Source organism: Babesia bigemina (assembly GCF_000981445.1).
Source record: "Babesia bigemina genome assembly Bbig001, chromosome : II".
Taxonomy (NCBI): domain Eukaryota; phylum Apicomplexa; class Aconoidasida; order Piroplasmida; family Babesiidae; genus Babesia; species Babesia bigemina.
The window spans coordinates 1,230,945-1,257,645 of NC_027217.1; the positions used below are offsets into that span (position 1 = coordinate 1,230,945).

The following is a 26,701-nucleotide window of genomic DNA, read 5'->3' on the forward strand; positions in this document are numbered from 1 at the left end:
ATTTACTCAAAAATATTGCCGCGGATTTTATTGCGTATATCGAATACAAGGGTTTTAATTTTGCGATATCGGTATGCCCAGAAAAACTGCGTTATCAGCAAACAGACAAACAAAGTATATATGTTGAAGACGAGATCACACAGGACGCTTATAATCCTATATATGGGTTTAAATACAGAACTCAGAGATGCGTCGACCCATAAATACATTTTATCCATAATACCATATCTCCACCTTGCGTCTGTATTCTTAGTGAAATGTGGCATCCATAACACACGATTCGTGTATGAAGATGCTGGATTTAAGCACTGGCACCCAAATCTTCGACAACAGTTAATCAGCTTGGTACGCTTCATAATTGCCATGAAAAGACTGATACGCGTCACTGGCACAACCCACCTACAGACCCCTTTTGTTTGATGCGGGATAACTCGATCTATAGGGCATATATTATCCTGTATAATACTATGTACGGAGTTGCCTTCCTTCAACAGTAAAGTGCACATAGAGAATATGGCCGACAGATCGCTTTCAACACATCCCTGAACCATGATAGACCCTTTTGATAATCTCTTGGAGTATACTATTTGAAAACTTTTCATGCCCCACGATCGAAGCAAAGATTCCTGTTCCTTTTGAAAGTATTTACCCCATCTGCCGATATTGTGTAGTGGACACAATATGTCTTGCAACTTCTTTGTTAAATGATGCAATTGATCTACATGAGTGTCCAGCACCCTTTTAACGTGATGAGTCCTCTCGTTAAGATCGTTTGAAAGGATTTCGAGAGCTTTAACCCGTTCTGATATTTGCAACAATACATGCTTGTGCGTCGGAGACTTTTTAAGTGTATTTGATTGGCTGTCAATCACGCCGCTTTGTTCATTTTGAATGCTATTCCAAGCAAAAGCATCGCTGCTTTCAAATAAGTGAAGAGTAGAATCATCTGATGCTACATCGTGCTTTGTAATTGCCGGAACGATTTTCGAAAGCACATTGCCACCATATGCGGAGTAGGCAATTAACGTCAGTAACCTTAAATTCTTTGTCACCCGCATCACAATGTTGCCTGTGTAGAACACATATGATTTAAAAATCGAATCATTTAGGTAATACACACTACATGCATGTTTGATGGCATGAGTATGTAGAGTCAACTTGCAAATCCCACTTGACACTGTAGCCGATGCAATGGATTCATCGGAGAGGATGAAGTGCGTTCCCCTCACTAAACCATTTCGTTTGGACACATGCGAAACAACTTTTGAAGTTATTGGCACCATTCCCTTTAACGCCTGATTAGGATAAAACACATACAGCCGTTTCAAGGGTATACCTCGTCTTCGTGTGGGTACAAAACCTACGATTGTCTCTGTAGACGTTAGAGTTGCAAATGAAGTGTACGAGAAGTTAGAATAGCAGTAATACATGCCTAAAAACGTATTATGGCGGACACACAGAAGTAATGGCGAGTGAATCCTCGAATTGAATGCCCTACGTAACTGCTGCTTGATTATACCCTTCCTAATGGCCGTGTATACAACAGCCTCAAACCATGTATGATTCAAAGGCAAACACACTTTGTACATCATGTTCCATCCGATTGAACACCATATAGAACGATAACCACGACATTGCACACTGCCATCCAGTACCGTCATCACATTGTGCATACGACATCGATTAGTTCGCATAAATCGGGACATCCGTCGGTACAAAAGTTTATTTCGGCCACAACCACAATTCTTAGCTGCTAGACGCATCATAAACACATACAAAGACTCCCCGATGGTTATACGAGCGATTACCCTGGATTTGGACATGGGGATCGGTTTCTTATAAGTCCTCTTGTCGAGGAATATACGCTGGTTCTTTGTCAGTGCCGCATCAGGAGTAGTGTTCTGAAATTCACTCATGCCAATATAAGGCAACTGGCGTCTCATTTCACTTGGGGCATTGAACTCATCCGGATTTTGCCCCCTTTTGTCATGAACACCACTACCGTTTGTGATTTCACTCTCCAACACATCTACTGCCGTGCTACCGTAAACTTTCATGCTAGTCAATGAACAGTAGTAGTTGTATTCGAACCGATGGTAATCAAGCAACTCGACTTTCATGTACTTTGCCCAGCAACCGACATGATCCCCCTTATCGCAGAGAGGTGAGATATCGAATACCTCACTTTGCCCCCTCTCCGTCTCAATTTCAGCCAAAACATGCCATTTATCGCTTGGATAAACCAGCGACGTAGAAATGCGGATAATTTTATAGGTCGATGCATAATATTCATACGAAATGAAGGCCACATGTTTTATTGATATACTTTCTGGAAAGGACAGTATAAACCAATCCGTGTTCTGACAAGGGGCCAGAAGATACGAATTCCTGTCGCTATTTTGAATACTTTTAAGATGTGTTAGTGTCTTCGATTGCGAAATAATCTTAGCGCCAGCGTCTTCTGATAAGAAATCCACCTTCAGCTTAAAGAACTGGAAATCAAATGGTTTACCCTTGAGCTTCTTCGTGAATGTGTATTTCAAAGACGGATCAAGATCCCTAACAACTGGAATCCCACCTTTGGGCTTATGAGAGATACGTCGCAAACAACAGTAGAGCGTGAAAAAGATTAGAACGCATTGCAAGACATACTTTCTTTTGTATGCCAATGAAAACAGCATAGACATGGTTACAACTTACACTAAAAGGAAAACGTCCTCATGGCGCGTTTACACATAAGTTCCACACATCGGCACACGACACTGCGTGACATTCTGAAGGCATTGCAGGCAACTATGATGAGTACAAAAATCTATTGGTTTCGCTGCAGCTGTGGGACAATAAAAGCTTAATATAAGCCGGCTATACCCACGCCCTTAGTAGTTACAGTTTGCCGCTGGTGGCTACCACCGCCATGATATCGCTCACAGGAATCCTTTTTCGTTGCAACAGTAGGAGGCTGCAAGTACGACTGAGTAGCTGTGTTCACAGCGGATATATATACATGACTCGTGTATCTCCATATAAGTCCCGGCATCGCATCGTCCTACACAAGTACGACCCTCGTGTCAACAAACATGTGTTAGTATCGAAAATACGTCTTTTAATATTAATCAGATTGTTTTATCAAACTGCTGCTGCAAGGACCGGGTATAACACGTCACCCCCGTCAAGACATTCCGTAAGGTATGCAAGGTTGATAGGGAAGGCCAAAAACATGAAAACGCTAATTGGAGAAATTCAAAAAGCATATGAGCATGGCCGGTTCAATGCATTTGACAGTTATTACAATACGAGGGGAACTTCCAGAGGTATTGCTTAAAGCCGAGGAAGATGAGTGCGAGGGCGCAGGTACTGCATACCCATCAGCTCACTGTAGCAGGGCATCTGAAAACACTGTCCTAATATTCACGCGCATCACACGGCCTTTCATGCGGTACATACGCTGCGTTTGGTTAGTAATGACGATGCAATCCAGATTCCATCAACGGGGTGTGTAATTCCTCGAAAGGTGTACCACCGACAAAAGGTGACGCGATTCCTACTCCCCTTTCTGTGCTTGGCATACACAAAAAACGACACAGACACTGCCTTCCGCCTTTGTTTGCCACGTCGGTGTTGAAGTTGATTTGACTGTTGAATGTTTCCACCCTAAGCGGAGCACACGTAACACTCCGTCCGACCTTGTTAGTGTCCATAGCGCACACTGTAGATGAAAACAGTAGCATCTGATTATCCCAAATGTCTTTGGCTAACTTGCTACTATAGTCTGCAGCAACCGTACGGATTTGGTTGTGAGCCTCTTCAAGTAATCCGAAGAGCGTTTTGTGAAGATTGACATAACACAGGTAAACCCAGGTTGTGAAATTTAACACCATTAATGTGAATATACACCAAAATCCTTCATACTGAATAGCAGCATACCAATAAAAGTTGGCCACAATGTCTGGATGGGCCAAAGGCACCCTGTGATGCATGCGGAGTCGCCTGTCGTAAACGAATACGGAAGTGCCTATGGAAATGAGAAGGTTGATAATAATGGGGATATAAACCCTAGTCAACAATATTCTGTACCTCATGAGAGATGTCTTACGCCATATATTACCAGTTTCATTGTTGCCAAAATTCGAAGCTGCCTCGTCAAACGCTTTGACCAACCTTCTCTCCGTTTGTGTGCACACATGCGTTTGGTTACGACTGATGCTCTTGGTATAATCCGAAAAATGTTCCACTGCTCGTTGTTTGCAGTCATACAGGAAATCATGCTTGGCCATTTCGACAGACACCTCACAAAGCCTCCAAAGATACATTCGAATTCGCGCCTGTGTCACATAAAACCCAATAATTTGAATCAAAAGGTACAAAAACACCCCTATAAGGAAAAAGTTTTCAAATTCGCTCAATTGGTTTACGATAGATCGTGCATCTGAAATGATATAACTTCCTCGCAGTTTTATATCATCAGAATCTACGTTTCGATCATGTGTTGGTATGAATCCACCATAAAGCCTGAACTGACAACAAACGTGAAATAATGCTGGTGCTAGCAATGCAACCAACATACAAGACATCCAGACGACCGTGTAGAATGCTGATATGCATCTGCCATATCCCATCACTTTCACAGTGCCAGAATCATTTGAAACTTGGGGATTTCTATTCCTTGTGCCGGGTTTGTAATCGCTGAAACAAAATTCCAAAGATTTCTTATTTGTGAAACCAAGGTCGAAGGTGCCATTTGTAGGAACCTTGATATCGATGGCATTTCCTGGGAAGTTCAGTTGAGCGTTTGGATCGGATTGACCTTTTACATGGTCTGTATCATCCAATCCGGAATAAAGGCCTGGTAGACGCTGTGATATACTTGTGCCTCCCACCGCACAAAGTTGACCTATAACCGGTTTCACATCTGCACGATTGACATTTATCGTCGCACCATCTATCGAATCTCCGCAAGAAATAGCACAGATCGAATCCATGGCACGACGCGAACCCTCGGAATGCGTATTACGACAAACCTGTGATGTATTGATCTCTACCATTGCCTTGTTGCCATCGTCTGACAACGACTTACTAGTTATGTCCATTGCAATTGACACACAGCGAAATCATGCCACACTTCAAGTGTTGCACTTGAGCTTACGATCTAGTATAACCGTTGTCCAGGACCTGTTCCGCTACAATTCAAGATAAGCGAGCCCATTTCCTGTTCACATACGCAAACTATATTTGTATAACAAAGATCTCGAATATTTTAATAACATCATTCATCCACGATGCTATGATTTGTAGATGAAATGATGTGGCACACGTAAGGCTTGTAATATGCTCGTTCTTTCAAATCCTTTGTTCGTACAAAGCGCCGACACGTTTTAGCAAGGCTCACATAAAACAGTAGCATATGCACATCCACAATGTGTATGCTCTGTGTTTCATTGCGCAGCGATGAACAGACAACATAACTTTCGTCTATTAAGCAATATTGGTAAGCAGGCGTACCCCGAATTTATTGACACAGCAGACATCGTTATATTATAATTACAAAGTTAGGTGTGGATAAATGACTCACGGTTCTGGGCAATCGAGGGGGGGAATGTAGAGCACATACCCCCATCCTTCGCATCACGTCTATAGGCATCATTTTAAAGCATAGGATGAAATAAAAAAACTAGGACACCGTTTACATAGAGTTGTATTTGTAACTACGTATGTAATTGATGAGCAATTCATATTTGTGAGTTCCCAATGATTGAAAGTCGCTGCGGTGAATCTAAAGACGTGAATTTGATCGGGTTGAAAGATGACACAATTGCCACAATGAGCGAACATGTATAATATGATAAACATAGAAGCCGAACGTCATGATTTAGATATAAGAGTGAGATATTAGGAATAACAGAGCTTTCTCTAGGTTTGAACGCAAGGTAGCAACACTTTAAACCAGATGTGTTTCATCCTCTGTTGGTAGTAACATATCACATATCGTTTCCATGATATGAAGGTTCAAATTGCCTTCTCCGGATTGTATTATTTTGGCCACGAAAAACCTTCTTTTACAAACCCTTGAACGCAATTCGTGATAGGAGTGTACAGGAAGGTTAATTATAAGAAAAGCATCAAATAGACGTTATTGCGGTTGCATGCAGATGCCAAACATTTTGGGAAAAATCCTTTTGAAGTTTGAGAAACCTCTGGGATTTGTCGCTCTGCAACGGTTTCCGATGTTGGCATTGATCATGGGAACACGCATGATACATGTGAACAGATTTATCAACTGCATAAACATTCATGGTTGGTTATGTTGTCGCGATATATAATTTAACTGAAAAAGTCAGATGCATCTCTTTGATACACAAATCGAAATAAGTTCAATTTCTTCATTATAAATTGTATTGACCTTTTATAACTGCAAATACAGTGGCTTGTGATTTCATGAAGCCTGCACAACGAGAAATGCTCTACATTTTTGTTTGTATGCGTGAGATTGTTATCCCTATGATTTAGCGTTGAACCTAAAAAAAAATCACCAAACAAAAAAATATTGCCCCTCTTGTATAAACTTAATTATGCGTCATAAAGCCAGCACCTAATGACGATCGAACCGTTTTAGTTGGGATTTACAGGCGAATTAAACACATATGATACGCCTAAATTAGATTAACTTTCGATTATACACTGCAGCTAATTTGATATAAACTCCATTTGCACCCTCGTGGAAATATGGAGTAGTTTGAATGCATTACAATGCAAAATATGTATTGTTTTCTGTAAATACCCCTTAGTAAAGAATGACCGTTGTGCGCTCTAGTATGCAGGTGAACAAGCATACCTTTCTAAAGCATTAGGGGGATATTTAATGCCACGCACGATATTTATTCATGACCAAATCTGGGTACCATGGCATATCATACGAAAAGATGCAAGTAGAGATTATTATTTACGGCGCTTCAAATATCATCAATCACAACTGGACGCCACGTCCATCACTTAATCAGCAAACTGCAAAACGGTTGAAAGAAGGCCCAAAGTAATACATCAAGTTACTATGCATAGTTATGAATGCTAAAAGGTACCCAGGCGAGAATGCTTAGGTGGATACAGTAAAAATGCGTTTTCAACTACTCTAATGAATGACACGTGTCATAGAAGACTTAGACAAACTCATGTCGAAATATGCGGCTGCATTGTTATTTTAGTTCTACAAATATCAACAATGGCCATGTACAGGTGAATCAAGCATCAAATCTCCACTCAATTATGATTGTACAACTCTTTAGTAGATGGTGCTTAGCGCACATCATAATTTCATAACTAATGAAGAATTTAGAATTCAATTGCAACTGGGTATAGTGCCTTTTATCATACACCATTATATTGGATGACTGGCTCTAATACAAAATAACGTGCCACAACCACATTAGTTTGAGGTCTAAGCGCGAGGCAGACAAAACACGCAGCTTCAATTACACGAGATACATCCCAGATCAAAAACGATCGGTCACGTGATTGCCATCACGCGTTGGCTACTGTGACTCTTACTCAGTTGTACTCAGGTACAGATAATCGGCTTTGCAGGAGGAAAACATAAATGAGTACAAGCTATGATCTTATGATTGCAAGTATAGCCGTAAGCAGTAGTGAAGAAAAATTGCCGTCTATGCAGTTTAACAGAGATTAGACTTATTGAACAACAGCAGTTGTGAGCTTTTGTAAATAGTTATCCTTCTCTTCCTTATTGTATTTACTCAGAGAAGCACTGATAAGACGTTTCGCATCGTCTCCTTTTCGCATACTGTTTAATAGCTTTAAGCAATCAACGTGCTCGTTTATTTGGCCTATCAGCATTTTACCTGCACGCCTTACGTCTATGCTTCCCGCCTTAATTGCATTTATTACCATATCGAAGATTTCAGGAAGCATTTTGTGTTTACCGATGTCAGTTCCCATAGCATTCAGCACAATAAGCATGCAGTTCAAAATGGTCAGTGGTGCCGACTTGTTTCTGTCCGGAGTGATAAAACACAAAAGAAACTTACGTTTTGTATAGCTTCAGAAGTATGGCGCATGCCTTAGAGTCAGAGCTTGAAACACAAATCTTAGCCAACGCGGAATTAGCTGCTGTGCATATAAATTCGGGTGACCCAGAGGACGCTTTGCGGATACAAACGTCCATAACATCAAGAAGAGGCTGATTCAACACCAATCCATGCGACTTATAAAGGTCACCCAGACATGTAATACCGCTGTGCGATAGGTTAGACCTGGAGCTATTGGCATATGTTGCTATTCTGCGGACGGCAGAGACAAGCGCCGCCGACTCACAAGCAGAGACGACTTCAGGATATTTCGCAGCAATACCGGATAGTTCACTCTGAAGCTTCATTATGTCCTTCCATTTTGATTCATCTAAAGTGAGGATTTTCTCCAGCAAGGTTAGCACTTTTTCAGGCGTTGGTTTAAGGTCCGCTTTTGCCCTATTTTGTGAGTATGAAGTGCCAGCTTTGCGCCTTATTGGAATCCTGGCAGAACTTCGCTTCAGAGGCGGCGGACGCGCTCTCGGTTCACTTGAATTTGCTTTAGGTCGTTTTTCTTGGAAGGGATCCCCAGGAGTTGTAGTCGCTGTGTGATTAACCTCAGAGCCTTCTTTTGGTACACCCACTTCTTCAGAGGTACCATGCGTTGACTGCGTGATCACAGAGGCACGGTAGTTTGTGTTACGGTTCACAGACGGTTCGACCGCATAAATGGGTTCATCATCCAACACCGCAGCGGTATAGCTCACTTTCGGAGGTGTGTACTCACCTTTAATATCAATTTCCACATGTTCTTCCCCGTCAAAGTTCCATTTGTTATATTCTAAAGCGTGGTCTTCCAGAGGTTCATCGTTTGATTCATTTTCTTTGGTGTTGAGAGGCACCTTTATTGCATTTCCCGACATTAATGCATTTTTGCATTTCATCCTTTCGCCGGACATCGAATTCTTCAAAGCTACAACTGTCGTAGAATCGTCATCCTCCTGCACCTTTTCCAGCTTTGGTTCTACTTCTGAGTATACGCTCATGACCCCATCGTTGGCATCATATGCGGAAGCTTTTATACTTTCAACCCGGGTAATATCAGAATACGAAGCACTAGGCACCCCTTCAAACGTATTCGGCACGCTGTAGGTTGCGTTTGCATTCGGTTTAGATTGTTTCATAGAGTTATCGTTGTTTATAGAAATGCCACCCACCCGTGACTTTTTCGACAGTTCAGGGCCACTTGCAGCTTTATTCTGCAAGAATACGTTTTCACATTGAGCCACATCATTGTCTTTGGATTCCTTGGTTTCGTAGCATCTGCTGGTAGACCCATTATTTGGTTTGATCAGAGGCACGTCATCTACATCAGGGGCAACTATATGCTCGGGTTGTTTCTCTCCAGTGTGTTTTTCAAGATCGCCAGCATAACGTCTGCCCTCGTCTACAGCTTTAGCTGTTGGATACGAATTGTCAGCGGCACTTTCTTCTGCTTTCTTTTCTTCTACTCTGCGCCCCGGACCGCTACCTTTGCCCCTGCACGGTGTTGAAACGACCTGGGCAGAAAAGTAGAGTAAATGGTCAATGTATAAAACAAATCTAACGCAATTAAACGATATACAAACACGGTGTATGAACTACACAAAGTACAGAATTCAAGTACATGATTTGATAACCTTGAATTAAAAACGGCATATATACAACTGAATTGAAGTAAAACTCGACTGAAAATTTCAAGATCTCGGTAACGTGTCAACGACATGTTCAGACAGATTTCAATAATACTCACGCTTCTACGTCGTTGCGCAAATCTATCAGCGGGTTTTCGCCCTTCGCCACCTTGGAAACTCTAAAGCATAGACACCACTTCATTTTAGCAATCCAGTATTATAAATGTATGTGATATGTGCAGGCGTCCCCGCGCGTCTCGGCGTCGTGTCCCTAGTGATCTCCATGCTCGAATTCCGGCAGCTGATTAATAATCGCATCAAGCTCTTCTTCTGTATATTCCCGATATTGACGATCATCAATTTTGATTCGCGCCATTTCTACATTTTTCTTAGTCATCTTATCTTTCATGACTTGGCGTAGTACTTCTAGTACCAGCAATTCAGCATCTATTCGGTTTGACAACTACAATCTAAAACCTACCCCGAAAGGTCATATCATCTGTATAGCGTTCTTGCAAAATCGTTTCAGCACCCTCTTGTGCGGAGCCTATGGCCGCAGCTCTATACCTTATGCTAGTGCCTGAGGGATCCACACACCAAATGGCAGGGCCATTAGCATCTACTCCACCAACAAGCAATGCTACTCCGAATGGCCTACTCATAGTCTTTTTCTTTTTAGAATCGAAAATATCTGCAAAAAGTCACAAAACATTATCCGTGACCAACCTGAGAATTCCAGAGCCAAGTCTGCTATGGCCTCAACGCAGGACCGTACAGCCATTGGTTCATTGTACACAAACGTATGATTTGCACATTCAGATCGAGCGTGGTCAACGAGAGTGCGGGCATCCGCAATGAGTCCGCTCATCGTACATCCAATATGACTATCGATTTCCATGATTTTTTCGAGCGAGACCGATTCCATCAACGTCGAACTCATGCGGTGCTCAGATGCAAAAATGATGCCTTCACCTGTGGCAACGGCTAGGGCTGTGCTACCCAGCTTTATGGCCCCCAAGGCATATTCCACCTGGAATATACGACCTTCCGGGGAGAAGGTGTTTACACCCCTATCATATTCGTTCCTAAAAATATTTCAGACACACATTTATTGCACAAACCTTGCTGTAAACATCTCTGCAGTTTTGCTAATAATTATTGCCTCGTGCCGCATCTACCCTAGAAACCACTGGGGCTTAGCCGTCAGCGCCTTTCGCTTCCCTACTGGAATGCACCGTTTGCTGCTACCTAATGTAATGCGCACCAAACCTTGTAATTTAATCGCAATGGATGCCAAATAGCGCGTCTTTTATGTGAAACGATCTCGTCGATCATCATCACGGTGGCGATGGATCGATGAGAACTGGCAAGACATTGCTTACAGTTGTACACATCTGGTATGTGCGCAAATTGGAACGTTCCTTTTAGTTAATCAAGTTAAGCAGTGCGTGCTGGTCGTGTTTCGGCTTCTGTTACAACGCTATTCCCATGTGACCGCCTACTAACGCCATTTACTGATATTTCCGATAAGTATAATAACAAATAATGCTATATTTTTTTTTACAGAGGTTGCGAGATGGATGGAAAATTGTCATCGCCTGTATGCTTTGTATCACTCAAAATACGCACTGCTTGGTGTTCCCTAAGCGACAAATTATTAATTACTCCGCTACAAACTAGTACATCTAGCATGGTACTTGTTCGGCTTCCGCGTTATACCCCAGTCCTGTGACTACCTCGCGCCGCACGTGCCCAACCTCATGTACTACTGACAGTTGCTAAAACTGAAAACAACACCAGCCAAACTTGCGTCACATGATGATGGCCACTTACCCAACTAATGCCGAGCTCCAGAAGATGGGCGAATGGGAGCGTAAGGCTATATGGAGGAAGATGCCCAAAATGGAACTCCACTTACACGGAGATATTGCATGCCCCGTCAACAAACTCATCGAGGCAAGTATTATAGAAAAATTTACCAGATCTTGCAGATATATTCCGATTATGCATCCGGCGACACCGCATTCACTGAGCAGGATATCCTCCAAAACATCGTGTGCAACTACAAAATCAAGGACTTGGTCGAATTCATCGATAAGACACGCATGATATGCAAGGTTACTATAATTTTCATACCATACATACATCTCAGATATTTTCAAATAATCAGAAAATCCTTGAAAGATGTACAACGGAAGCAATATTAGCCAAGCACCGTGAGGGCGTTGTGTAGGTTGCAGCAGAAACAAAAATCAACGTTACATAGGGGTCTGGAATTCAGGTTTTCACCTGCATATTTAGCGGAGGGATGCGGGTACAGTTTTGACGAAGTGCTCGACAGCGTTTTCGATGGTATAGAGCAGGCGAAGCAGCAAATCACAACTCCTTTCGAGGTCCGCAAGATACTTTTTTGTCTTTATGTTATTGCAGGTTGGCGCAATATATATTGGTGAGGTTGGTATCGACGACAAGTTTTCTTTTGAAGACTCCGTTGATTACTTCTTGAAAAATCGTGAAAAATTTATTGGGTTTGACAATGCTGGTTATCCTGCGCCATTTTCTCCGCACGCGGCACAATTTAAACGCCTTGTTGATGCGGGTGTAAATTTAACGCTTCATGCGGGGGAGACTCCCCCTGATTGTAACGATCGTTTGGCTACCGCACTCGACCTTGGTGCCCAGCGTATAGGCCACGGCATTGAGTGCGTGAAATCGCCGGAAATGATGAAACGCCTTATTGATCAGGATGTGATATTGGAGGTGTGCCCCAAATCTAATTGGATTACCAACCCCGCCATCAACATGAACGACCACCCAATAAGAAGAATTTACGACGCGGGCGTCAAGATATGTATCAACACCGACGACCCTATGATGATGACCAACAGTCTGCACGGTTAGTCTCCATTGGGAATGCGTATAACAATCATACAGAGGAGTACGATATGCTCTTTACACATTTAGGTTTCGGTTATGAGGATTTTGTGAAGATGAATACCTGGGCACTAGAGAAGTCCTTCCTCAGCAGGGAGGCCAAAATAAAACTCAAGGAAACGTACTTTCCCGGCGCCAAGATATAGCAAAGCGTAATGCATAACGCGATAGATTCCATCACTGTTAAACTGATTTTCCGCGATTTACAAAGTTGAAAAGTGTTTCTTTATTTTGCTAAGCTTAATTGCAATTTCAGCAGAGTCCATCCATTCGTCGTTGGTTAACACTTCTCCAGCAGCCGGTGAATTCCTCAAATTTCTATTTCGCATTAAAACGAGCATAGGGTACGTACCTTACGTATGACACTTTACCGTCATTACTTGTTAAATCTATCCACTTAAACCACGGGATGCGGCGGATGCTCCAACCCAAATTTTCGAGAACTCTGAGCTTGTGTTTCTATGGTGGTTGACTTCAAACCTGTGTTGTAGCTTCACTTGATTGGTGTAGTGTGTTGTACCAGTGTAGAAGCAAGATGGACCGTCAACAAACCAACAGTTTTTCCGCTCTTCCACCTCGCCGATGTCGATCCAGTAGCACCCCCAATAAAATGAATTACGATGAGCGATCCCTAGTCTTCCAAGTGCGTGTGACACGTCCCAGTGGAATGCCGAAGGTTTGTTCAATGGCAGATGGATCTTCCTTGTGCTGCGGAGTATGAAATGCATTATATGGCCATACCTCAGGCGTGTATAAAATTCCCGGGTATTTCTATCAAGTTGTGACCACACATCGGGCATCAGCACTCTCATAGCCACGGCGGTGGTAATACCATGATGCAAATATTGAGGCCGAGCACATATAAAGGTTCTGAGACACGTCAATGATCTCATTAATAAGGCGATACTTTGAAAATCTTTCCATGATGTATTTCTGCGTCCTCTCGTCGTAGAGGTATATCATTGCAACGGCGTTGATGACGTTTCTAAAGTCTTGAGCATATATGGTTTGTAGTCTCTCCACCATATTCTCGGAAATGACCTTTTTGAAGACAGGATTGCAGATGTCCTTAACATTGGTTACCATCTAGACAAATCGGACTCACCAATCTGCCCAACCCATTACATATTTTAATTAGATCCGCCACTCTCAATTCCGATATTCTCTCAACAACCAACGATGAGAGCTATATACTACGGTTTCTGTTCAAGGATTAACATACCCTCGTTAAAAATTTAGTTTCCCTAATTTGGAGTCGATTGAGTGCCCACACTATGGACATAAGGCTGCTGCTGCTCAATGTGCTCAATACAGGTTCAGTTTGCTTCATTAGTTCGTCATAGAAATGTTTATTGAGAAATCGGCTCTTACCGAATCTGAAAGATATTAAGAAATATAATTAACGTTTACCCGTAATATATATACCCGATTTGTTGCGATGTTAAATGCGACGAAAGGTCTAAGACCCTCTTGACGAACGAATGCCTACAAAAAGTGAAACATTGGTCACGACAACCCACCATAGTCTGACATCATGTTTCCTAATTACAGCTGCCTTCTGTACTGCGGCAGATAATAACCAACCGTCCATTAGTTCCGTTGGTGCGTGTAGTGATACCTTTATCGGCATCCAAAATTTACGAGTCCTACATTTTTAATACAGGATATATTTGTGAAATAGACAAGTCACCTTTGTTGCGTCCATGATCGGAAACGTTTATGTACCCTTTTACCATGTAGCCGAACTCTTGCTTCACGTCTTATTGATCGAGTGATTATTTGCTCGCGAGCCCTGAGTATAGCCATTTAACCATTTACCTTCCAATATAAAAGGATGTTACACAAATGATTTTCAGGTCATCCTTATAACTCAATATTGAGGAATGTGGCGAACAAATTGCGCCGCCTTCAAAACTAATTTTAGCCTCAACCTAAATGCCCAATTTTAAAGGGTACAACACAATTGATGTCTTTGGTGACGCAATATGGATTTACATTCGATAAACCCTGAATTGTGTAATGTATGAGGTAGTTGTATTTATGACGGAAGGTTCTTCAGACATGATACACACCGGCCACTAACTATTAGTACCAAACAAATCAGCATATGAATTTACTAAAACGAGATGTTATTTTGATAAAAGTAATACAGATGTGAGAGGCCGCGCATAACTGGATAGCGCATATTTAAGTTTCGCGATGACCGATAGGTCGAAGAACATCAAGCTATTCGGTCCGTTAAATATGTATACAATAAAATTTACTTCAGTTGGTAATTTACCGTATGAGGTGACGGAATCGGAATTGAGAAATGTGCTTCAAGGCTGTGGCAACATACGTTTCCTAATGTAGGTCTTCCGATCTTAATCGGTTTCATGTAATATTGTAGCATACGAAAAGACAAGCAAACAAACAAGAGTAAAGGATACGCACACGTTGAATATCGTCACGAATGGGAAGCTGTTGAGGCCTTTAAACGTCTTTTAGGGAAGGAGCTGCGGGGCAGAATCCTCAAGGTTGACTTTTGTGAGGACGTTATTCGTAGCCGCCACCCCGACCTGGTTGCAGCTGCTGCTTCCGTCTTTCAGAATGGTGTAGCCATCGCCGTATCGCAATCTCCGTCTGTTTTTCCAGACTTTGTATTTGAAACTTCTACACATGTTAATCAGACACCATTTCTCTATCCGGCAACTCAGCACATACCCTTCAACAACTCCTCCGTTGAAATCGCCATACACCAGGATGAATTTGAACAGAAAAGGGGGAGGTGCGACGAAGAAATGCTGATTGATGAGAAAGGCCGCATTTGTAATAGAGAGTTGCTGCGTCTTGTCAAGGAAATGAATATGTTTGATATAGCGAAATATGTTGAAGAAATAGACCATATGATATCAAAGTCTCCTATGAATACTCGTTATGTCCTGCAAGGGAATCCGAAAATGCAATCTGCTCTCATTCATGCCAAAGTGTTACTTGGGTCGACTTCTCTAGATCTCACAAGAGCAACGAAAAGTGTACAAGAATTTGACGTAGCACTGGATTATTTTAATTTCAGTTAAGGGGTGTATGCGTGAGGTTTTTGCGAAGAATGGCGTGTTTTATTCGTCTATTGAGGCGCACCATCGATGGGAGACGTATAACAAAACGGCTGTTTCATCATTTTACATGTGATTGTAATTTTCATCATAATAGTGATTACATCAGGTCAAATATTACGCAATTGGAAGCTTATAATTTGACAAAGGATGTAAATGGTCAAATGATTTGCATGACTGCACTTTGCGGACTCAATGTGGGTATGCTTGATGATAGGGTATGCTCCGCCATTGACAACGTAAAATACACAGTTAAAAACACGACCATAACTTCTGATACTCTAATACAAGTTTTGAGGTGCCTTTATAAGTTTGGTGATATACCAGGACTTGTGGAGGTTTTGCGCCAATTCACTGCCGATGTAGTATTTATTAAACCTACCGATGTCGTCGCCCTGATTCGAATCTGTGTCGTTCACGGCAAGGGCAGTGAAGTGTTACCGTCTTTAATAGATACTAGTTCGGAATATATTAGGTCGGCTTTTCATGCGTTAACCTTGGATGATAAATTGAGTTATCTGTTGTCTTGCAGCGATTTTTGCGAGCACCATGAGATGGTTAGTTTAGCTTTGACTATGTATGCAGCAAATGTTGCTAATTTTGATTCCGGTAATTGGAGGACGCTTAAAACCGTATTAACTTCCTTACGACTTTATAAAAAATTTAGGACGCTAGAAAATGGTAGCGCTATGCCAAAATTAGCATCACAATCGCTCGAAAAAGTACTAGAATGCATTGAGCAGTTAGATCGTAACTATTCACTGGAACATTGTGATCTTATCTCAAGGACGTGCTACATGCTAGCTGTATTATGCAGGAATGACAAAGCCGATGACAACGTGAATGCACTTTTCCGGTTGTTGTGGAATATCAGTGGAGATGACAATGCAAATATGTTTACAACGAGAAGTGTTATTTACATAATACGTGCAATGCTTTTGTTCCGTCTGGGCGATTCAACCGTTAAAAGGGGATTTGTGTCGCTGGTCATTATCAAGGGTACACGGATATCGCTGCCTGACGCCGTTTCATGTTTAAAGTGTATTGATGATCATGATTTCACAGGGATATCGTCGCAGATATTGAGCCTAATTAGTGGTTTCGATTCTGGCAGTTATGCTAGCCTTCTTAAATGTTATGCGAGACATTCTGCTAGACTTTCCACCCATGTGTTAGAGCAGCTGAGGAGTCAGTTTTGTGCAATCTACAACCGTATGTCGCCATTAGAGTTTGCTCAATGTTTCAGTTATTCGGTTGCTATGGGATTAGTTGACGGTCCGACATTACAAATGGCAGTTGCTTATATTAATAAACATTCTATGCATCTTAGACCTAGGGAAGTGAGTCTGTTGTTTCATGCTTTCACCAAGACCAGGTATATTCCCCCTGATAATGTAATTAAAATCTTTTACCGTGTTTTGCAAACGAATACAACCCAAATTGCGTTGGATGATATGATCAGGTGTTATAATTTCATTTCTAAACACCGGATTCATTCGTTTGGGATTACCGACTTTTTGTTTAAGGCAATAGAAAAACTACTGGATGGACAGGTGCCAATATATCAGCTATGCTTCTTGGCGTTTGCAACCATACGTTGCAGAGATAGACGTTTTAAAACCCGTGTGTATAGCGCCATCTTTGAGTGTTGCAAGAACATGACCATGCAGCAATTATGTTTTATTTGCAAAACATTGGCCATGAGTGTATGCAGGAATCGTGACATTTATGCAAAGTTGTGCAATCAGATGCGGAACCACGGTTCTTTTGGAACACAGGTAACGTCTGATTACCACGAATTAACATGGTTTTAGGACATAGAAAATATCATAGCAGCGATCAGACATGGGAATTTACCAGAATCATTCATTCAATGGATACTGGATGAGTGCCCGATGACTCCTGCTCAACGTTTTGTGTTATTTGGAGGCGATGTTGACGTCGAGAAACTCGACGATTCGGAAGTGCTGATTTGCATTATGTCTGTTCGTGACAAATCGCGCATTACTTTTCACAATCATGTGATTAAAAGGCTGTGTACGCGAATCTGTAAGATGTCGTCGACCATATCCCCTTACGTAGCTCAAGCCGTAACGGACGCACTACAGAACACTGGGCACCTAAAACCGAAACTAGACAGACTATTGACGAAAGAAAACAAAAATGAGTATTGTAAACGTATGAGAAATCACGTTAATGGGGTGTATCGGGGAGATGCGCTACCTACAAGAAAAAGTGAGTCTTTAGGTTTCAGGTCAATTCTATTCCATCCCCCCCACGTACATCCGTATGGTTTATGAATAGTTCAACTAATGTCGTTTGAACAGAAGGCATCTCATTCTTCTTATGCGTATATTTTTGATCCTGGGTCATTTTCGGGCTTAGGTGATTGATATGCATTGGATCTTAGGGGTCAAGTAACAAAGAGGGCCCCTAGCGATGTAAACGACGCCGGTTGCAACATGCAGAACAATGACGTCGAGTATGTATTGAATAACGGGTCGTACGCCTTTGATGGTCCAGCGAAAAGTGCAGCGACGTGTAGGAGTTGGTGCGGAGGGAATACTCGCAGCAAAGTGCAGAGTAAACTACAGACGTCAAAAGAGGCAATTGTTGCCTGATAGAGAAGTAACGTGAGTGTAGTGTGATTTTCCTTCATACAACGAGTGTGCAACACTGGTCAAAAGGGTGAAGCATTGGGAGGCGGATGGCAGCGACGGAGTCTACATCTCCTACAGCAAGTGACTCCTTTCACTCCCAAAAGATCTCTGTAGCGAGACTTACAAGACATACATAAGCTCTAATCTGTTAAACTATGTATTCATGCCCCAACATGGCCTGGTTATCTCCTAATGTCTACGACCGTACACTGCCCGCTCAATATGAACGTGGGTGTGTAATCTGCACAATCCCGTCGGTGATGCACTCACGGATTATGGACAAATGCAGTTTGAAATGCGTATGTATGGCGCGAATGTGTACTATAACGTCGCTGACGGCCATCTGTTGGAGGTGGCCCACACGTTGCCCCTGTACGGACGGTCATCCTTCGTCAACCACGCCATCAGTCGTAACAGCATTTTGCAGAATACGGTGGTATGTGTGCTAATGGTCATAAGAGGCATAACAGCTGGAACTAATGAAAGCGTTAACCGTTACATTCTGAACTCAACCATCCAATACACCAGCTAATTATAGAATTTGGAGCTGGAGGCCGGCACGAGACTCTGCGCGGAGGGTTAAGCAAATAGAGCGACCACACAAACATCCTCCTTCTCCAGGAAGGATATGCGCAGGGTGTATCAGACTATGGTGTTTATAGTGGAGGCCCCGCCACTGCAAGTCACATTCGCAGCGGATCAGGTGTCGTCAGACCTCTTGCGAGGCTTCTAAAGGCGCGTTGGAAGCCCGACTGGGAAAGCCGTGAAATGGAATTACTGACGGAGCATACGATCAACCGCCGAAGTTCGAAGCGATGCCTCGAGTGATGAGGGAGATGGAACTCAGTCGATTACGATTCTGCCACAGAATATGGCGTGTGGAAATGCACATGGGATAAACATTTTACTATTTCCACAGCTGCAAGATTATTTATGCGGAATTTCTCACCATATAAGGCGGGCTTGAGGATTTAATAAGCACTCCAAGCTAAGTTAGTCGTACGTGACCACTTCGCACACTGCAGGCAGATTGATGAGAGAAAGTAGACAGTCTACGCCTCTACAAGGATTTCAACATCATGAATATGAACTTGAATCCTCAACCGATTAGCTAAATATACAAATGGAGAACTAAATATGAAGGGTTGTCAATTTGTTACAGTGTAGAGATTGTGTATGAATCATCAAGCGTGCCAGACAGAGTTTAAATGCCACTTGTGATTCCAAAGGTACGACACTTGATGTCTCCAGAATCTTTTGCGAAACGTTTAGTTATTATTAGACCATGTTATCAACCCACTCGTTGATATTGACTGTATCAACTGAACGAAATTGTACGGGATTGATTCCTCACACTTAACACAGACGTTAGGAAGGATGGCGTATAGATTAAGAATTTACAACATCCCTTGTTTCTACATTACCGCATTCGTGATAGTTTCTGGTAAAAATACAAAACTGCTTTTTGCAAATGTTTTACAGAATATTTGAAGGTTTCGTTTGCACTTCGTAAATGGGAACGAAAAGAGACCTCCGACGATGCGGTTCTAGATACGAGTGCTTTGCACTGTGAATATTGTGACCCGTGGTCTGAGTGGAGCGTATGCAACGGGAACAATGAACAGTTCAGGCTTAGATGGTGTGTGTTTAAGAGAACTAACGCGCCCGTCATGAATCCAAACAACCCAATGGGTGTACCTAGAGAACCTTTGGAGCGGCTTCAATTTATAGAACACAGACCACGGCGGCATTCATCACCGGATGCAGCGGTGGAGTTGTCTTTGAAGCACGCTAATTGCACGGATTCATTGTTGCCACTTGATGTTTGTGGCCAAAAGCAGTCGGCGACAGGCCCAGTGCCCCCATTTAATAGTACAAACATCGGACAACAACGTACAGACGTGCGAAATGATCAAGATACATACAAGGATTCTGATGTGAGTCCCAAGGTTGGCCATGCAAGATTAGAAACTGAACATAAAATGTTACAAGAAAAGAGTGCATTTAACCTTCAACAGCCACGTTGCCAACTGGAACTCAACAAAATGGGTAGTGATATATATACGCGGAGGGAACTGGCTAAGACAGAACGGCAGGAAGCAATTTTGCGTCGAGAAGTTACACTAAAACGTTACGGCGACCTCTGCGCAGGTGTGCTTTCGGCGTTGGATCCTCACATTCTATCTCAAATTGAGGAGGATAAAAGGCGTGCTAAGGTGGAATATGACAGAGCCGATAATGCGTTGAAACAACAGATATTGAATGCTAAGGTTGAAGATGAGAGAGCTATGGCAAATATCTCAGTGAACAACACACCTGGTAACGCTATAGTTGATAAGTTGCGTAGTGATATTTATAAACAGAGGCAGTATTTTAGGGAAGAACGTGAAAAACTGGAATATAATCGGGGAGTTGCGCTAAAGCGTTATGACGACCTCTGCGCAGGTGTGCTTTCGGCGTTGGATCCTCACATTCTATCTCAAATTGAGGAGGATAAAAGGCGTGCTAAGGTGGAATATGACAGAGCCGATAATGCGTTGAAACAACAGATATTGAATGCTAAGGTTGAAGATGAGAGAGCTATGACAGTTTTCAATGCGGAGTCGAGGCGTTGTGCAATGGAATTAGGGTTGGGGCATAATGTTAAGGATACATCACAAAGAGACATACGCGTTGAAGCACGACTGAATAATAATGTTCAAAAGATCGAAGAACAAATAGATGATGCTGATACATTGCGTCCCGAAAAACGTAAAGCTGTGGAAGAAGGTACTTACGACACACCCAATAGTGATAATAAACCGCACAATAACACTATGGAAGGGGCATATAGTAGCAAAAAGCAAGACCAAGACGTATCTGGAGATCTGCATGCAACATCAAACCTGGCAAAATCCGAGGAATTGCTGGTGAATGACGGACCCACCAAAACTGATACAGATAAGTTTAGTCATGATCCGGCAAAGCAACATCCTACGGGACCCACATCCGTTTATCAGCGAAATACAGTTGATATATACGAGAGGGATGACGCTGTGCATGAAAGTGCTGACGAATCTGGAACCTTATCAGACGGTACATCTAACACATCGAAGACAGTGATGAATGCGGATCTGTGGAAGACGCCTGCGTCAGTAACTGAAAAGAGGCGAATCAAGTCAACTTCTACGGACAATTCAGCTGCTTCGAAGAATGACACTCAAGGCGTACCAAAGCACGGTAACAATTCCGAAGCTCAGGTACTAGCCGGCATAGCCAAAAAAGTTGCTCATTTCGATGGTCCAAAACAGAGGCGGTTGGTAGAATCTAAAAAGGACGGGAATAGATATATTATGGATTTGGCGCATGATACTATAATCACCAATGGTAAAAGAATAGGAACAAGCCAGCCACTGCACTCAAAATGGCATCAGCGGCCACTAATTGAACATGCACAAACGGGATTGGGAGCATCGCTAAAAGAAAACACAAGTATAAGATCGCCACAAGCTTCGGCGAACGTAAAAAGCGTTATGTCCCACAGAAGCCCTAATCATACAATCTCACAACATAGCAAGGGTCTTACAGAAGGGAAAACTCTTCCACTAGACACAGACGAGCGGAAGCATTCAGATAATCCATATAATGGTGGAACAGATAGTGTTGTATTAAAAATAACGCCAAGTAGTACAGGAAACGCGGACAAAGATATCAATGTACAAACGATGCTAGCACCAGCTACTGCTGAAAAGTTTATCCCGAAAAGGATTTATCGACAAACAGTTAAGATGGCTGGCGCTGGAATTGCTGTTTTACTAATACTCACAGCCGGCTCCGCTGTTTACATCAAAAAGAAACGGTAGGTATTCGCTATAGTGTAAACAGAATCCTATGCAGTGAGGAATCATCACTTTTAATGGCAGAAGAGGTCGGTTTTGATATTTATGACAGTGGGAATACAACAAAAGTGGAAACAGCGGTACATATAGGCGACAATAGTTGGGCCTAAACTATAAATATCTCGGATAGTGGTTTGCTTCATTTAAGCATCAACCCCTAGTAAACTTGGGTGATTATTACGATGTGTAAAATAAGTGAGCGCAATATAATGCTGACGTGTCAACTTGGTGCACGTTTTATAATCGGCCCTGCTTTACACATGTCAACACTTCGTGCTCATCTATTAAGGCGTTTAACAATACACATCAAACGCAGTCCGTAATAATATCCAAACAAAAGAAACGTAGACCATTTATGCTCTTCCAGGCCGCTCGATGTCGCAGTCTTGCAACAACGTGCACCTTTGGTGCCGTTACAGCATTGCACTTTGATGTCGCCGTTAGAATCCACAGAAAATTGAAGTTCACAATCGCCAGTATAATTTGAAAACCTTAAAATCACTAATAAGTAAATTAGTGATTCACATTTTTGTATGAGGGATATGCAACGCTGCGAAATCATATAAAACATAGCATCGTTGTACACAGTATCGCTGACATGCTCATTTTGCTGAAGGCGCCTGTATTTTGGATACATGAAGGATTAGTAATATTACTGCACGTTGCATTCTTGATGATTGCCGATTACTGTCCACCGTTAAAAACGACATCGGTGCAGTCATAGGCCTGGGATCTTTCTTATTTCGACGTTTTGACTTATACGCATGAGAGTTTCATTTCGAGAAATATTCGAGACAAAGTTATAGAAGAATCCTGTTCAATAGGCCGAAAAATTAGTCTCCAGTATAAAAATGGCGCAGGTCCCCAGTCTCCGTTTTCTACGTAATGCGCGAGGCTTCTTCGTTCTGGCGCTAATTCAATGTCTGATTGGTAGGTTTAATAAAAATACGAATGTTATATTTGAATGTGTAATGATTTTCATGGCTACACACTACGGTAGAACACAACATGTTGACACAATGCGTTTTTAATGTGTAAAAATCTTATACACAAATTTTAATACATTGCAGCAAACACCGCTAGTGCCTATCATGCTGGATCTTCCGCCCAGCGTAACTTATATAAAAATGATTTCTTATCGACGCAACATCCTACTGCATCATTCTTGGCATTAGGTTCGAGGTCTTCATCGAGGAGTCATACACCTATTTTCCTTGAAGACGCTGATACCACCTTTAGCACGATATCAGTGCAGCCTTCGTCGATGAATGTGCAGAGCGTTTTGTCAAGGTACAACAGGCAGGCTTTGGAGGAACTGAAGGCGCAACCCACTGACAAGTGTTCTGAATGGGAACCGTTGACAAACTGTTCCACAAAGCAAGCGTTACATTGTATGAAGCCATTGGATACGAGCATTACCATGCTATGTTTCAATGACACCTGCGGTACCTGGTCGCCTTGGACAATATGCAACAATCAGTTGCAGTATCGCTTCCGCCCCGAATGTGCTGGTGACAGTATACAATACAGGGAGTGTAGTGGGAATAACTATGCTATTTTCAAGATTGAGGAAGCCAAGCGTCTAGCTAAGGAGAAGGCAGAACGCGAGGCTAAGGAGAAGGCTGAACGCGAGGCTAAGGAGAAGGCAGAACGCGAGGCTAAGGAGAAGGCAGAACGCGAGGCTAAGGAGAAGGCAGAACGCGAGGCTAAGGAGAAGGCAGAACGTGAGGCTAAGGAGAAGGCAGAACGCGAGGCTAAGGAGAAGGCAGAACGCGAGGCTAAGGAGAAGGCAGAACGTGAGGCTAAGGAGAAAGCAGAACGTGAGGCTAAGGAGAAGGCAGAACGTGAGGCTAAGGAGAAAGCAGAACGTGAGGCAAGGGAGAAGGCTGAACGTGAACAGCGCGAACGCGAAAAGGCTGAACGCGAGGCAAGGGAGAAGGCTGAACGTGAACAGCGTGAACGAGAAAAGGCTGAACGTCTAGCTAGGGAGAAAGCAGAACGTGAGGCAAGGGAGAAAGCTGAACGTGAACAGCGTGAACGAGAAAAGGCTGAACGCGAGGCAAGGGAGAAGGCTGAACGTGAACAGCGCGAACGCGAAAAGGCTGAACGTCTAGCTAGGGAGAAAGCAGAACGTGAGGCAAGGGAGAAAGCTGAACGTGAACAGCGTGAACGAGAAAAGGCTGAACGCGAGGCAAGGGAGAAGGCTGAACGTGAACAGCGCGAACGCGAAAAGGCTGAACGCGAGGCAAGGGAGAAGGCTGAACGTGAACAGCGCGAACGCGAAAAGGCTGAACGTCTAGCTAGGGAGAAAGCTGAACGTGAACAGCGTGAACGAGAAAAGGCTGAACGCGAGGCAAGGGAGAAGGCTGAACGTGAACAGCGCGAACGCGAAAAGGCTGAACGCGAGGCAAGGGAGAAGGCTGAACGTGAACAGCGCGAACGCGAAAAGGCTGAACGTCTAGCTAGGGAGAAAGCTGAACGTGAACAGCGTGAACGAGAAAAGGCTGAACGCGAGGCAAGGGAGAAGGCTGAACGTGAACAGCGCGAACGCGAAAAGGCTGAACGTCTAGCTAGGGAGAAAGCAGAACGTGAGGCAAGGGAGAAAGCTGAACGTGAACAGCGTGAACGAGAAAAGGCTGAACGCGAGGCAAGGGAGAAGGCTGAACGTGAACAGCGCGAACGCGAAAAGGCTGAACGTCTAGCTAGGGAGAAAGCAGAACGTGAGGCAAGGGAGAAAGCTGAACGTGAACAGCGTGAACGAGAAAAGGCTGAACGTCTAGCTAGGGAGAAAGCAGAACGTGAACAGCGCGAACGCGAAAAGGCTGAACGTCTAGCTAGGGAGAAAGCAGAACGTGAGGCAAGGGAGAAAGCTGAACGTGAACAGCGTGAACGAGAAAAGGCTGAACGCGAGGCAAGGGAGAAGGCTGAACGTGAACAGCGCGAACGCGAAAAGGCTGAACGCGAGGCAAGGGAGAAGGCTGAACGTGAACAGCGCGAACGCGAAAAGGCTGAACGTCTAGCTAGGGAGAAAGCTGAACGTGAACAGCGTGAACGAGAAAAGGCTGAACGCGAGGCAAGGGAGAAGGCTGAACGTGAACAGCGCGAACGCGAAAAGGCTGAACGTCTAGCTAGGGAGAAAGCAGAACGTGAGGCAAGGGAGAAAGCTGAACGTGAACAGCGTGAACGAGAAAAGGCTGAACGCGAGGCAAGGGAGAAGGCTGAACGTGAACAGCGCGAACGCGAAAAGGCTGAACGTCTAGCTAGGGAGAAAGCAGAACGCGAGGCTAAGGAGAAGGCAGAACGCGAGGCTAAGGAGAAGGCAGAACGCGAGGCTAAGGAGAAAGCAGAACGTGAGGCTAAAGAGAAAGCAGAACGTGAGGCTAAGGAGAAAGCAGAACGTGAGGCTCGTGAAAAGGAGGAGGCTGAACGTCTTGCCCGTGAGCAGGAAGAACGTGAGGCTCGTGAAAAGGAGGAGGCTGAACGTCTTGCCCGTGAGCAGGAAGAACGTGAGGCTCGTGAAAAGGAGGAGGCTGAACGTCTCGCTCAAGAACAGGCTGAGCGTGAGGCTGAGGAGGCTCGTCGTTTAGCTCAAGAACAGGCTGATCGTGAAGCTCTTGAAAAGGAGGAGGCTGAACGTCTTGCCCGTGAGCAGGAAGAACGTGAGGCTCGTGAAAAGGAGGAGGCTGAACGTCTCGCTCAAGAACAGGCTGAGCGTGAGGCTCGTGAAGCTGAAGAGGCCGATCGTCTTGCCCGTGAGCAAGCTGAACGTGAGGCTGAAGAGGCTCGTCGTCTAGCGCAAGAACAGGAAGAACGTGAGGCTCGTGAAGCTGAAGAGGCCGATCGTCGTGCGCGTGAGCAAGCTGAACGTGAGGCTGAGGAGGCTCGTCAAAAGGAGGCCGAACGTCTTGAGCATGAGCAGGAAGAGCCCGAAGCTCGTGAACAACAGGATGGGGAATCTATGTCTCCAGAAGAAGCCCGTCCCACACCCTACACCATGGTCAGGGAGCTGAATGAGGAAGCTTCGCTTGAGGATGAGGAAAAGCAAGAACATGAGCAAAAGGATTCTGAATATGATGAGAAACAGAGTGAAAACAATTCGAAGTACTCTACTATATCCATGGTAAAACATGCATCCGTAGGTTTAGCTGCCGTTGTTTCCGCTGTTGTCGGTTCCTATGTGTACAGCAAAGGCCCGTCAGCTGCAGCAGGCTTAGCCAGCGGTGTTGCTGAGCAGGGGTTCGACGACGGAGCGTACGGAGCAAGGAAGGAGGATGACATCGAAACGAAGATACAGCTGGAAGAGAATTTCTGGGCGGAGGGTGATGACTCTTAGGCTCACTATTGTTAGGTGATTGCACGAAATGTTTATTTTTAGTAAATCGCAAACGGGCCATAATGCTTGTGCGCAAAGATATTCTTCAACTCACGCCACATTTAAATGTAGTA

The 26,701-nt window shown here is 43.6% G+C and overlaps 11 protein-coding genes across 11 annotated transcripts; 6 read left to right on the forward strand and 5 right to left on the reverse strand.

Moving 5' to 3' along the window:
• Positions 1–2: 2 nt before the first annotated feature.
• BBBOND_0205390 (hypothetical protein, conserved) lies at positions 3–2,687 on the reverse strand (the record flags this gene model as incomplete). Its single annotated transcript, XM_012912113.1, has 1 exon — positions 3–2,687. One exon carries the CDS (start codon positions 2,685–2,687, stop codon positions 3–5), a length of 2,685 nt encoding a protein of 894 aa, XP_012767567.1.
• Positions 2,688–2,914: 227 nt separating this feature from the next.
• BBBOND_0205400 (hypothetical protein, conserved) lies at positions 2,915–3,322 on the forward strand (the record flags this gene model as incomplete). The annotated part of the gene is made up of 1 exon (XM_012912114.1): positions 2,915–3,322. The coding sequence occupies one exon, from the start codon at positions 2,915–2,917 to the stop codon at positions 3,320–3,322; it is 408 nt and encodes a 135-aa protein (XP_012767568.1).
• A 133-nt stretch (positions 3,323–3,455) lies between these two features.
• Positions 3,456–5,087, reverse strand: BBBOND_0205410 (hypothetical protein, conserved; the record flags this gene model as incomplete). Its single annotated transcript, XM_012912115.1, has 1 exon — positions 3,456–5,087. The coding sequence occupies one exon, from the start codon at positions 5,085–5,087 to the stop codon at positions 3,456–3,458; it is 1,632 nt and encodes a 543-aa protein (XP_012767569.1).
• A 2,593-nt stretch (positions 5,088–7,680) lies between these two features.
• Positions 7,681–9,199, reverse strand: BBBOND_0205420 (hypothetical protein, conserved; the record flags this gene model as incomplete). Its single annotated transcript, XM_012912116.1, has 2 exons — positions 7,681–8,002; positions 8,037–9,199. The coding sequence occupies 2 exons, from the start codon at positions 9,197–9,199 to the stop codon at positions 7,681–7,683; spliced, it is 1,485 nt and encodes a 494-aa protein (XP_012767570.1).
• A 760-nt stretch (positions 9,200–9,959) lies between these two features.
• Positions 9,960–10,823, reverse strand: BBBOND_0205430 (proteasome alpha 5 subunit, putative; the record flags this gene model as incomplete). Its single annotated transcript, XM_012912117.1, has 4 exons — positions 9,960–10,135; positions 10,170–10,379; positions 10,415–10,773; positions 10,810–10,823. The coding sequence occupies 4 exons, from the start codon at positions 10,821–10,823 to the stop codon at positions 9,960–9,962; spliced, it is 759 nt and encodes a 252-aa protein (XP_012767571.1).
• A 680-nt stretch (positions 10,824–11,503) lies between these two features.
• On the forward strand, positions 11,504–12,768 carry BBBOND_0205440 (adenosine deaminase, putative; the record flags this gene model as incomplete). Its single annotated transcript, XM_012912118.1, has 6 exons — positions 11,504–11,626; positions 11,680–11,805; positions 11,841–11,917; positions 11,955–12,081; positions 12,119–12,584; positions 12,623–12,768. 6 exons carry the CDS (start codon positions 11,504–11,506, stop codon positions 12,766–12,768), a joined length of 1,065 nt encoding a protein of 354 aa, XP_012767572.1.
• A 57-nt stretch (positions 12,769–12,825) lies between these two features.
• On the reverse strand, positions 12,826–14,428 carry BBBOND_0205450 (secretory protein, putative; the record flags this gene model as incomplete). Its single annotated transcript, XM_012912119.1, has 10 exons — positions 12,826–12,940; positions 12,975–13,067; positions 13,103–13,330; positions 13,364–13,492; positions 13,530–13,690; positions 13,728–13,787; positions 13,845–13,998; positions 14,048–14,107; positions 14,143–14,268; positions 14,313–14,428. 10 exons carry the CDS (start codon positions 14,426–14,428, stop codon positions 12,826–12,828), a joined length of 1,242 nt encoding a protein of 413 aa, XP_012767573.1.
• Positions 14,429–14,821: 393 nt separating this feature from the next.
• BBBOND_0205460 (RNA recognition motif domain containing protein, putative) lies at positions 14,822–15,681 on the forward strand (the record flags this gene model as incomplete). The annotated part of the gene is made up of 2 exons (XM_012912120.1): positions 14,822–14,970; positions 15,012–15,681. 2 exons carry the CDS (start codon positions 14,822–14,824, stop codon positions 15,679–15,681), a joined length of 819 nt encoding a protein of 272 aa, XP_012767574.1.
• Positions 15,682–15,881: 200 nt separating this feature from the next.
• On the forward strand, positions 15,882–18,017 carry BBBOND_0205470 (hypothetical protein; the record flags this gene model as incomplete). The annotated part of the gene is made up of 2 exons (XM_012912121.1): positions 15,882–17,495; positions 17,532–18,017. 2 exons carry the CDS (start codon positions 15,882–15,884, stop codon positions 18,015–18,017), a joined length of 2,100 nt encoding a protein of 699 aa, XP_012767575.1.
• A 1,737-nt stretch (positions 18,018–19,754) lies between these two features.
• On the forward strand, positions 19,755–22,219 carry BBBOND_0205480 (hypothetical protein; the record flags this gene model as incomplete). The annotated part of the gene is made up of 2 exons (XM_012912122.1): positions 19,755–19,821; positions 19,860–22,219. The coding sequence occupies 2 exons, from the start codon at positions 19,755–19,757 to the stop codon at positions 22,217–22,219; spliced, it is 2,427 nt and encodes an 808-aa protein (XP_012767576.1).
• Positions 22,220–23,106: 887 nt separating this feature from the next.
• On the forward strand, positions 23,107–26,588 carry BBBOND_0205490 (200 kDa antigen p200, putative; the record flags this gene model as incomplete). Its single annotated transcript, XM_012912123.1, has 2 exons — positions 23,107–23,185; positions 23,326–26,588. 2 exons carry the CDS (start codon positions 23,107–23,109, stop codon positions 26,586–26,588), a joined length of 3,342 nt encoding a protein of 1,113 aa, XP_012767577.1.
• Between the last annotated feature and the right edge of the window lie 113 nt (positions 26,589–26,701).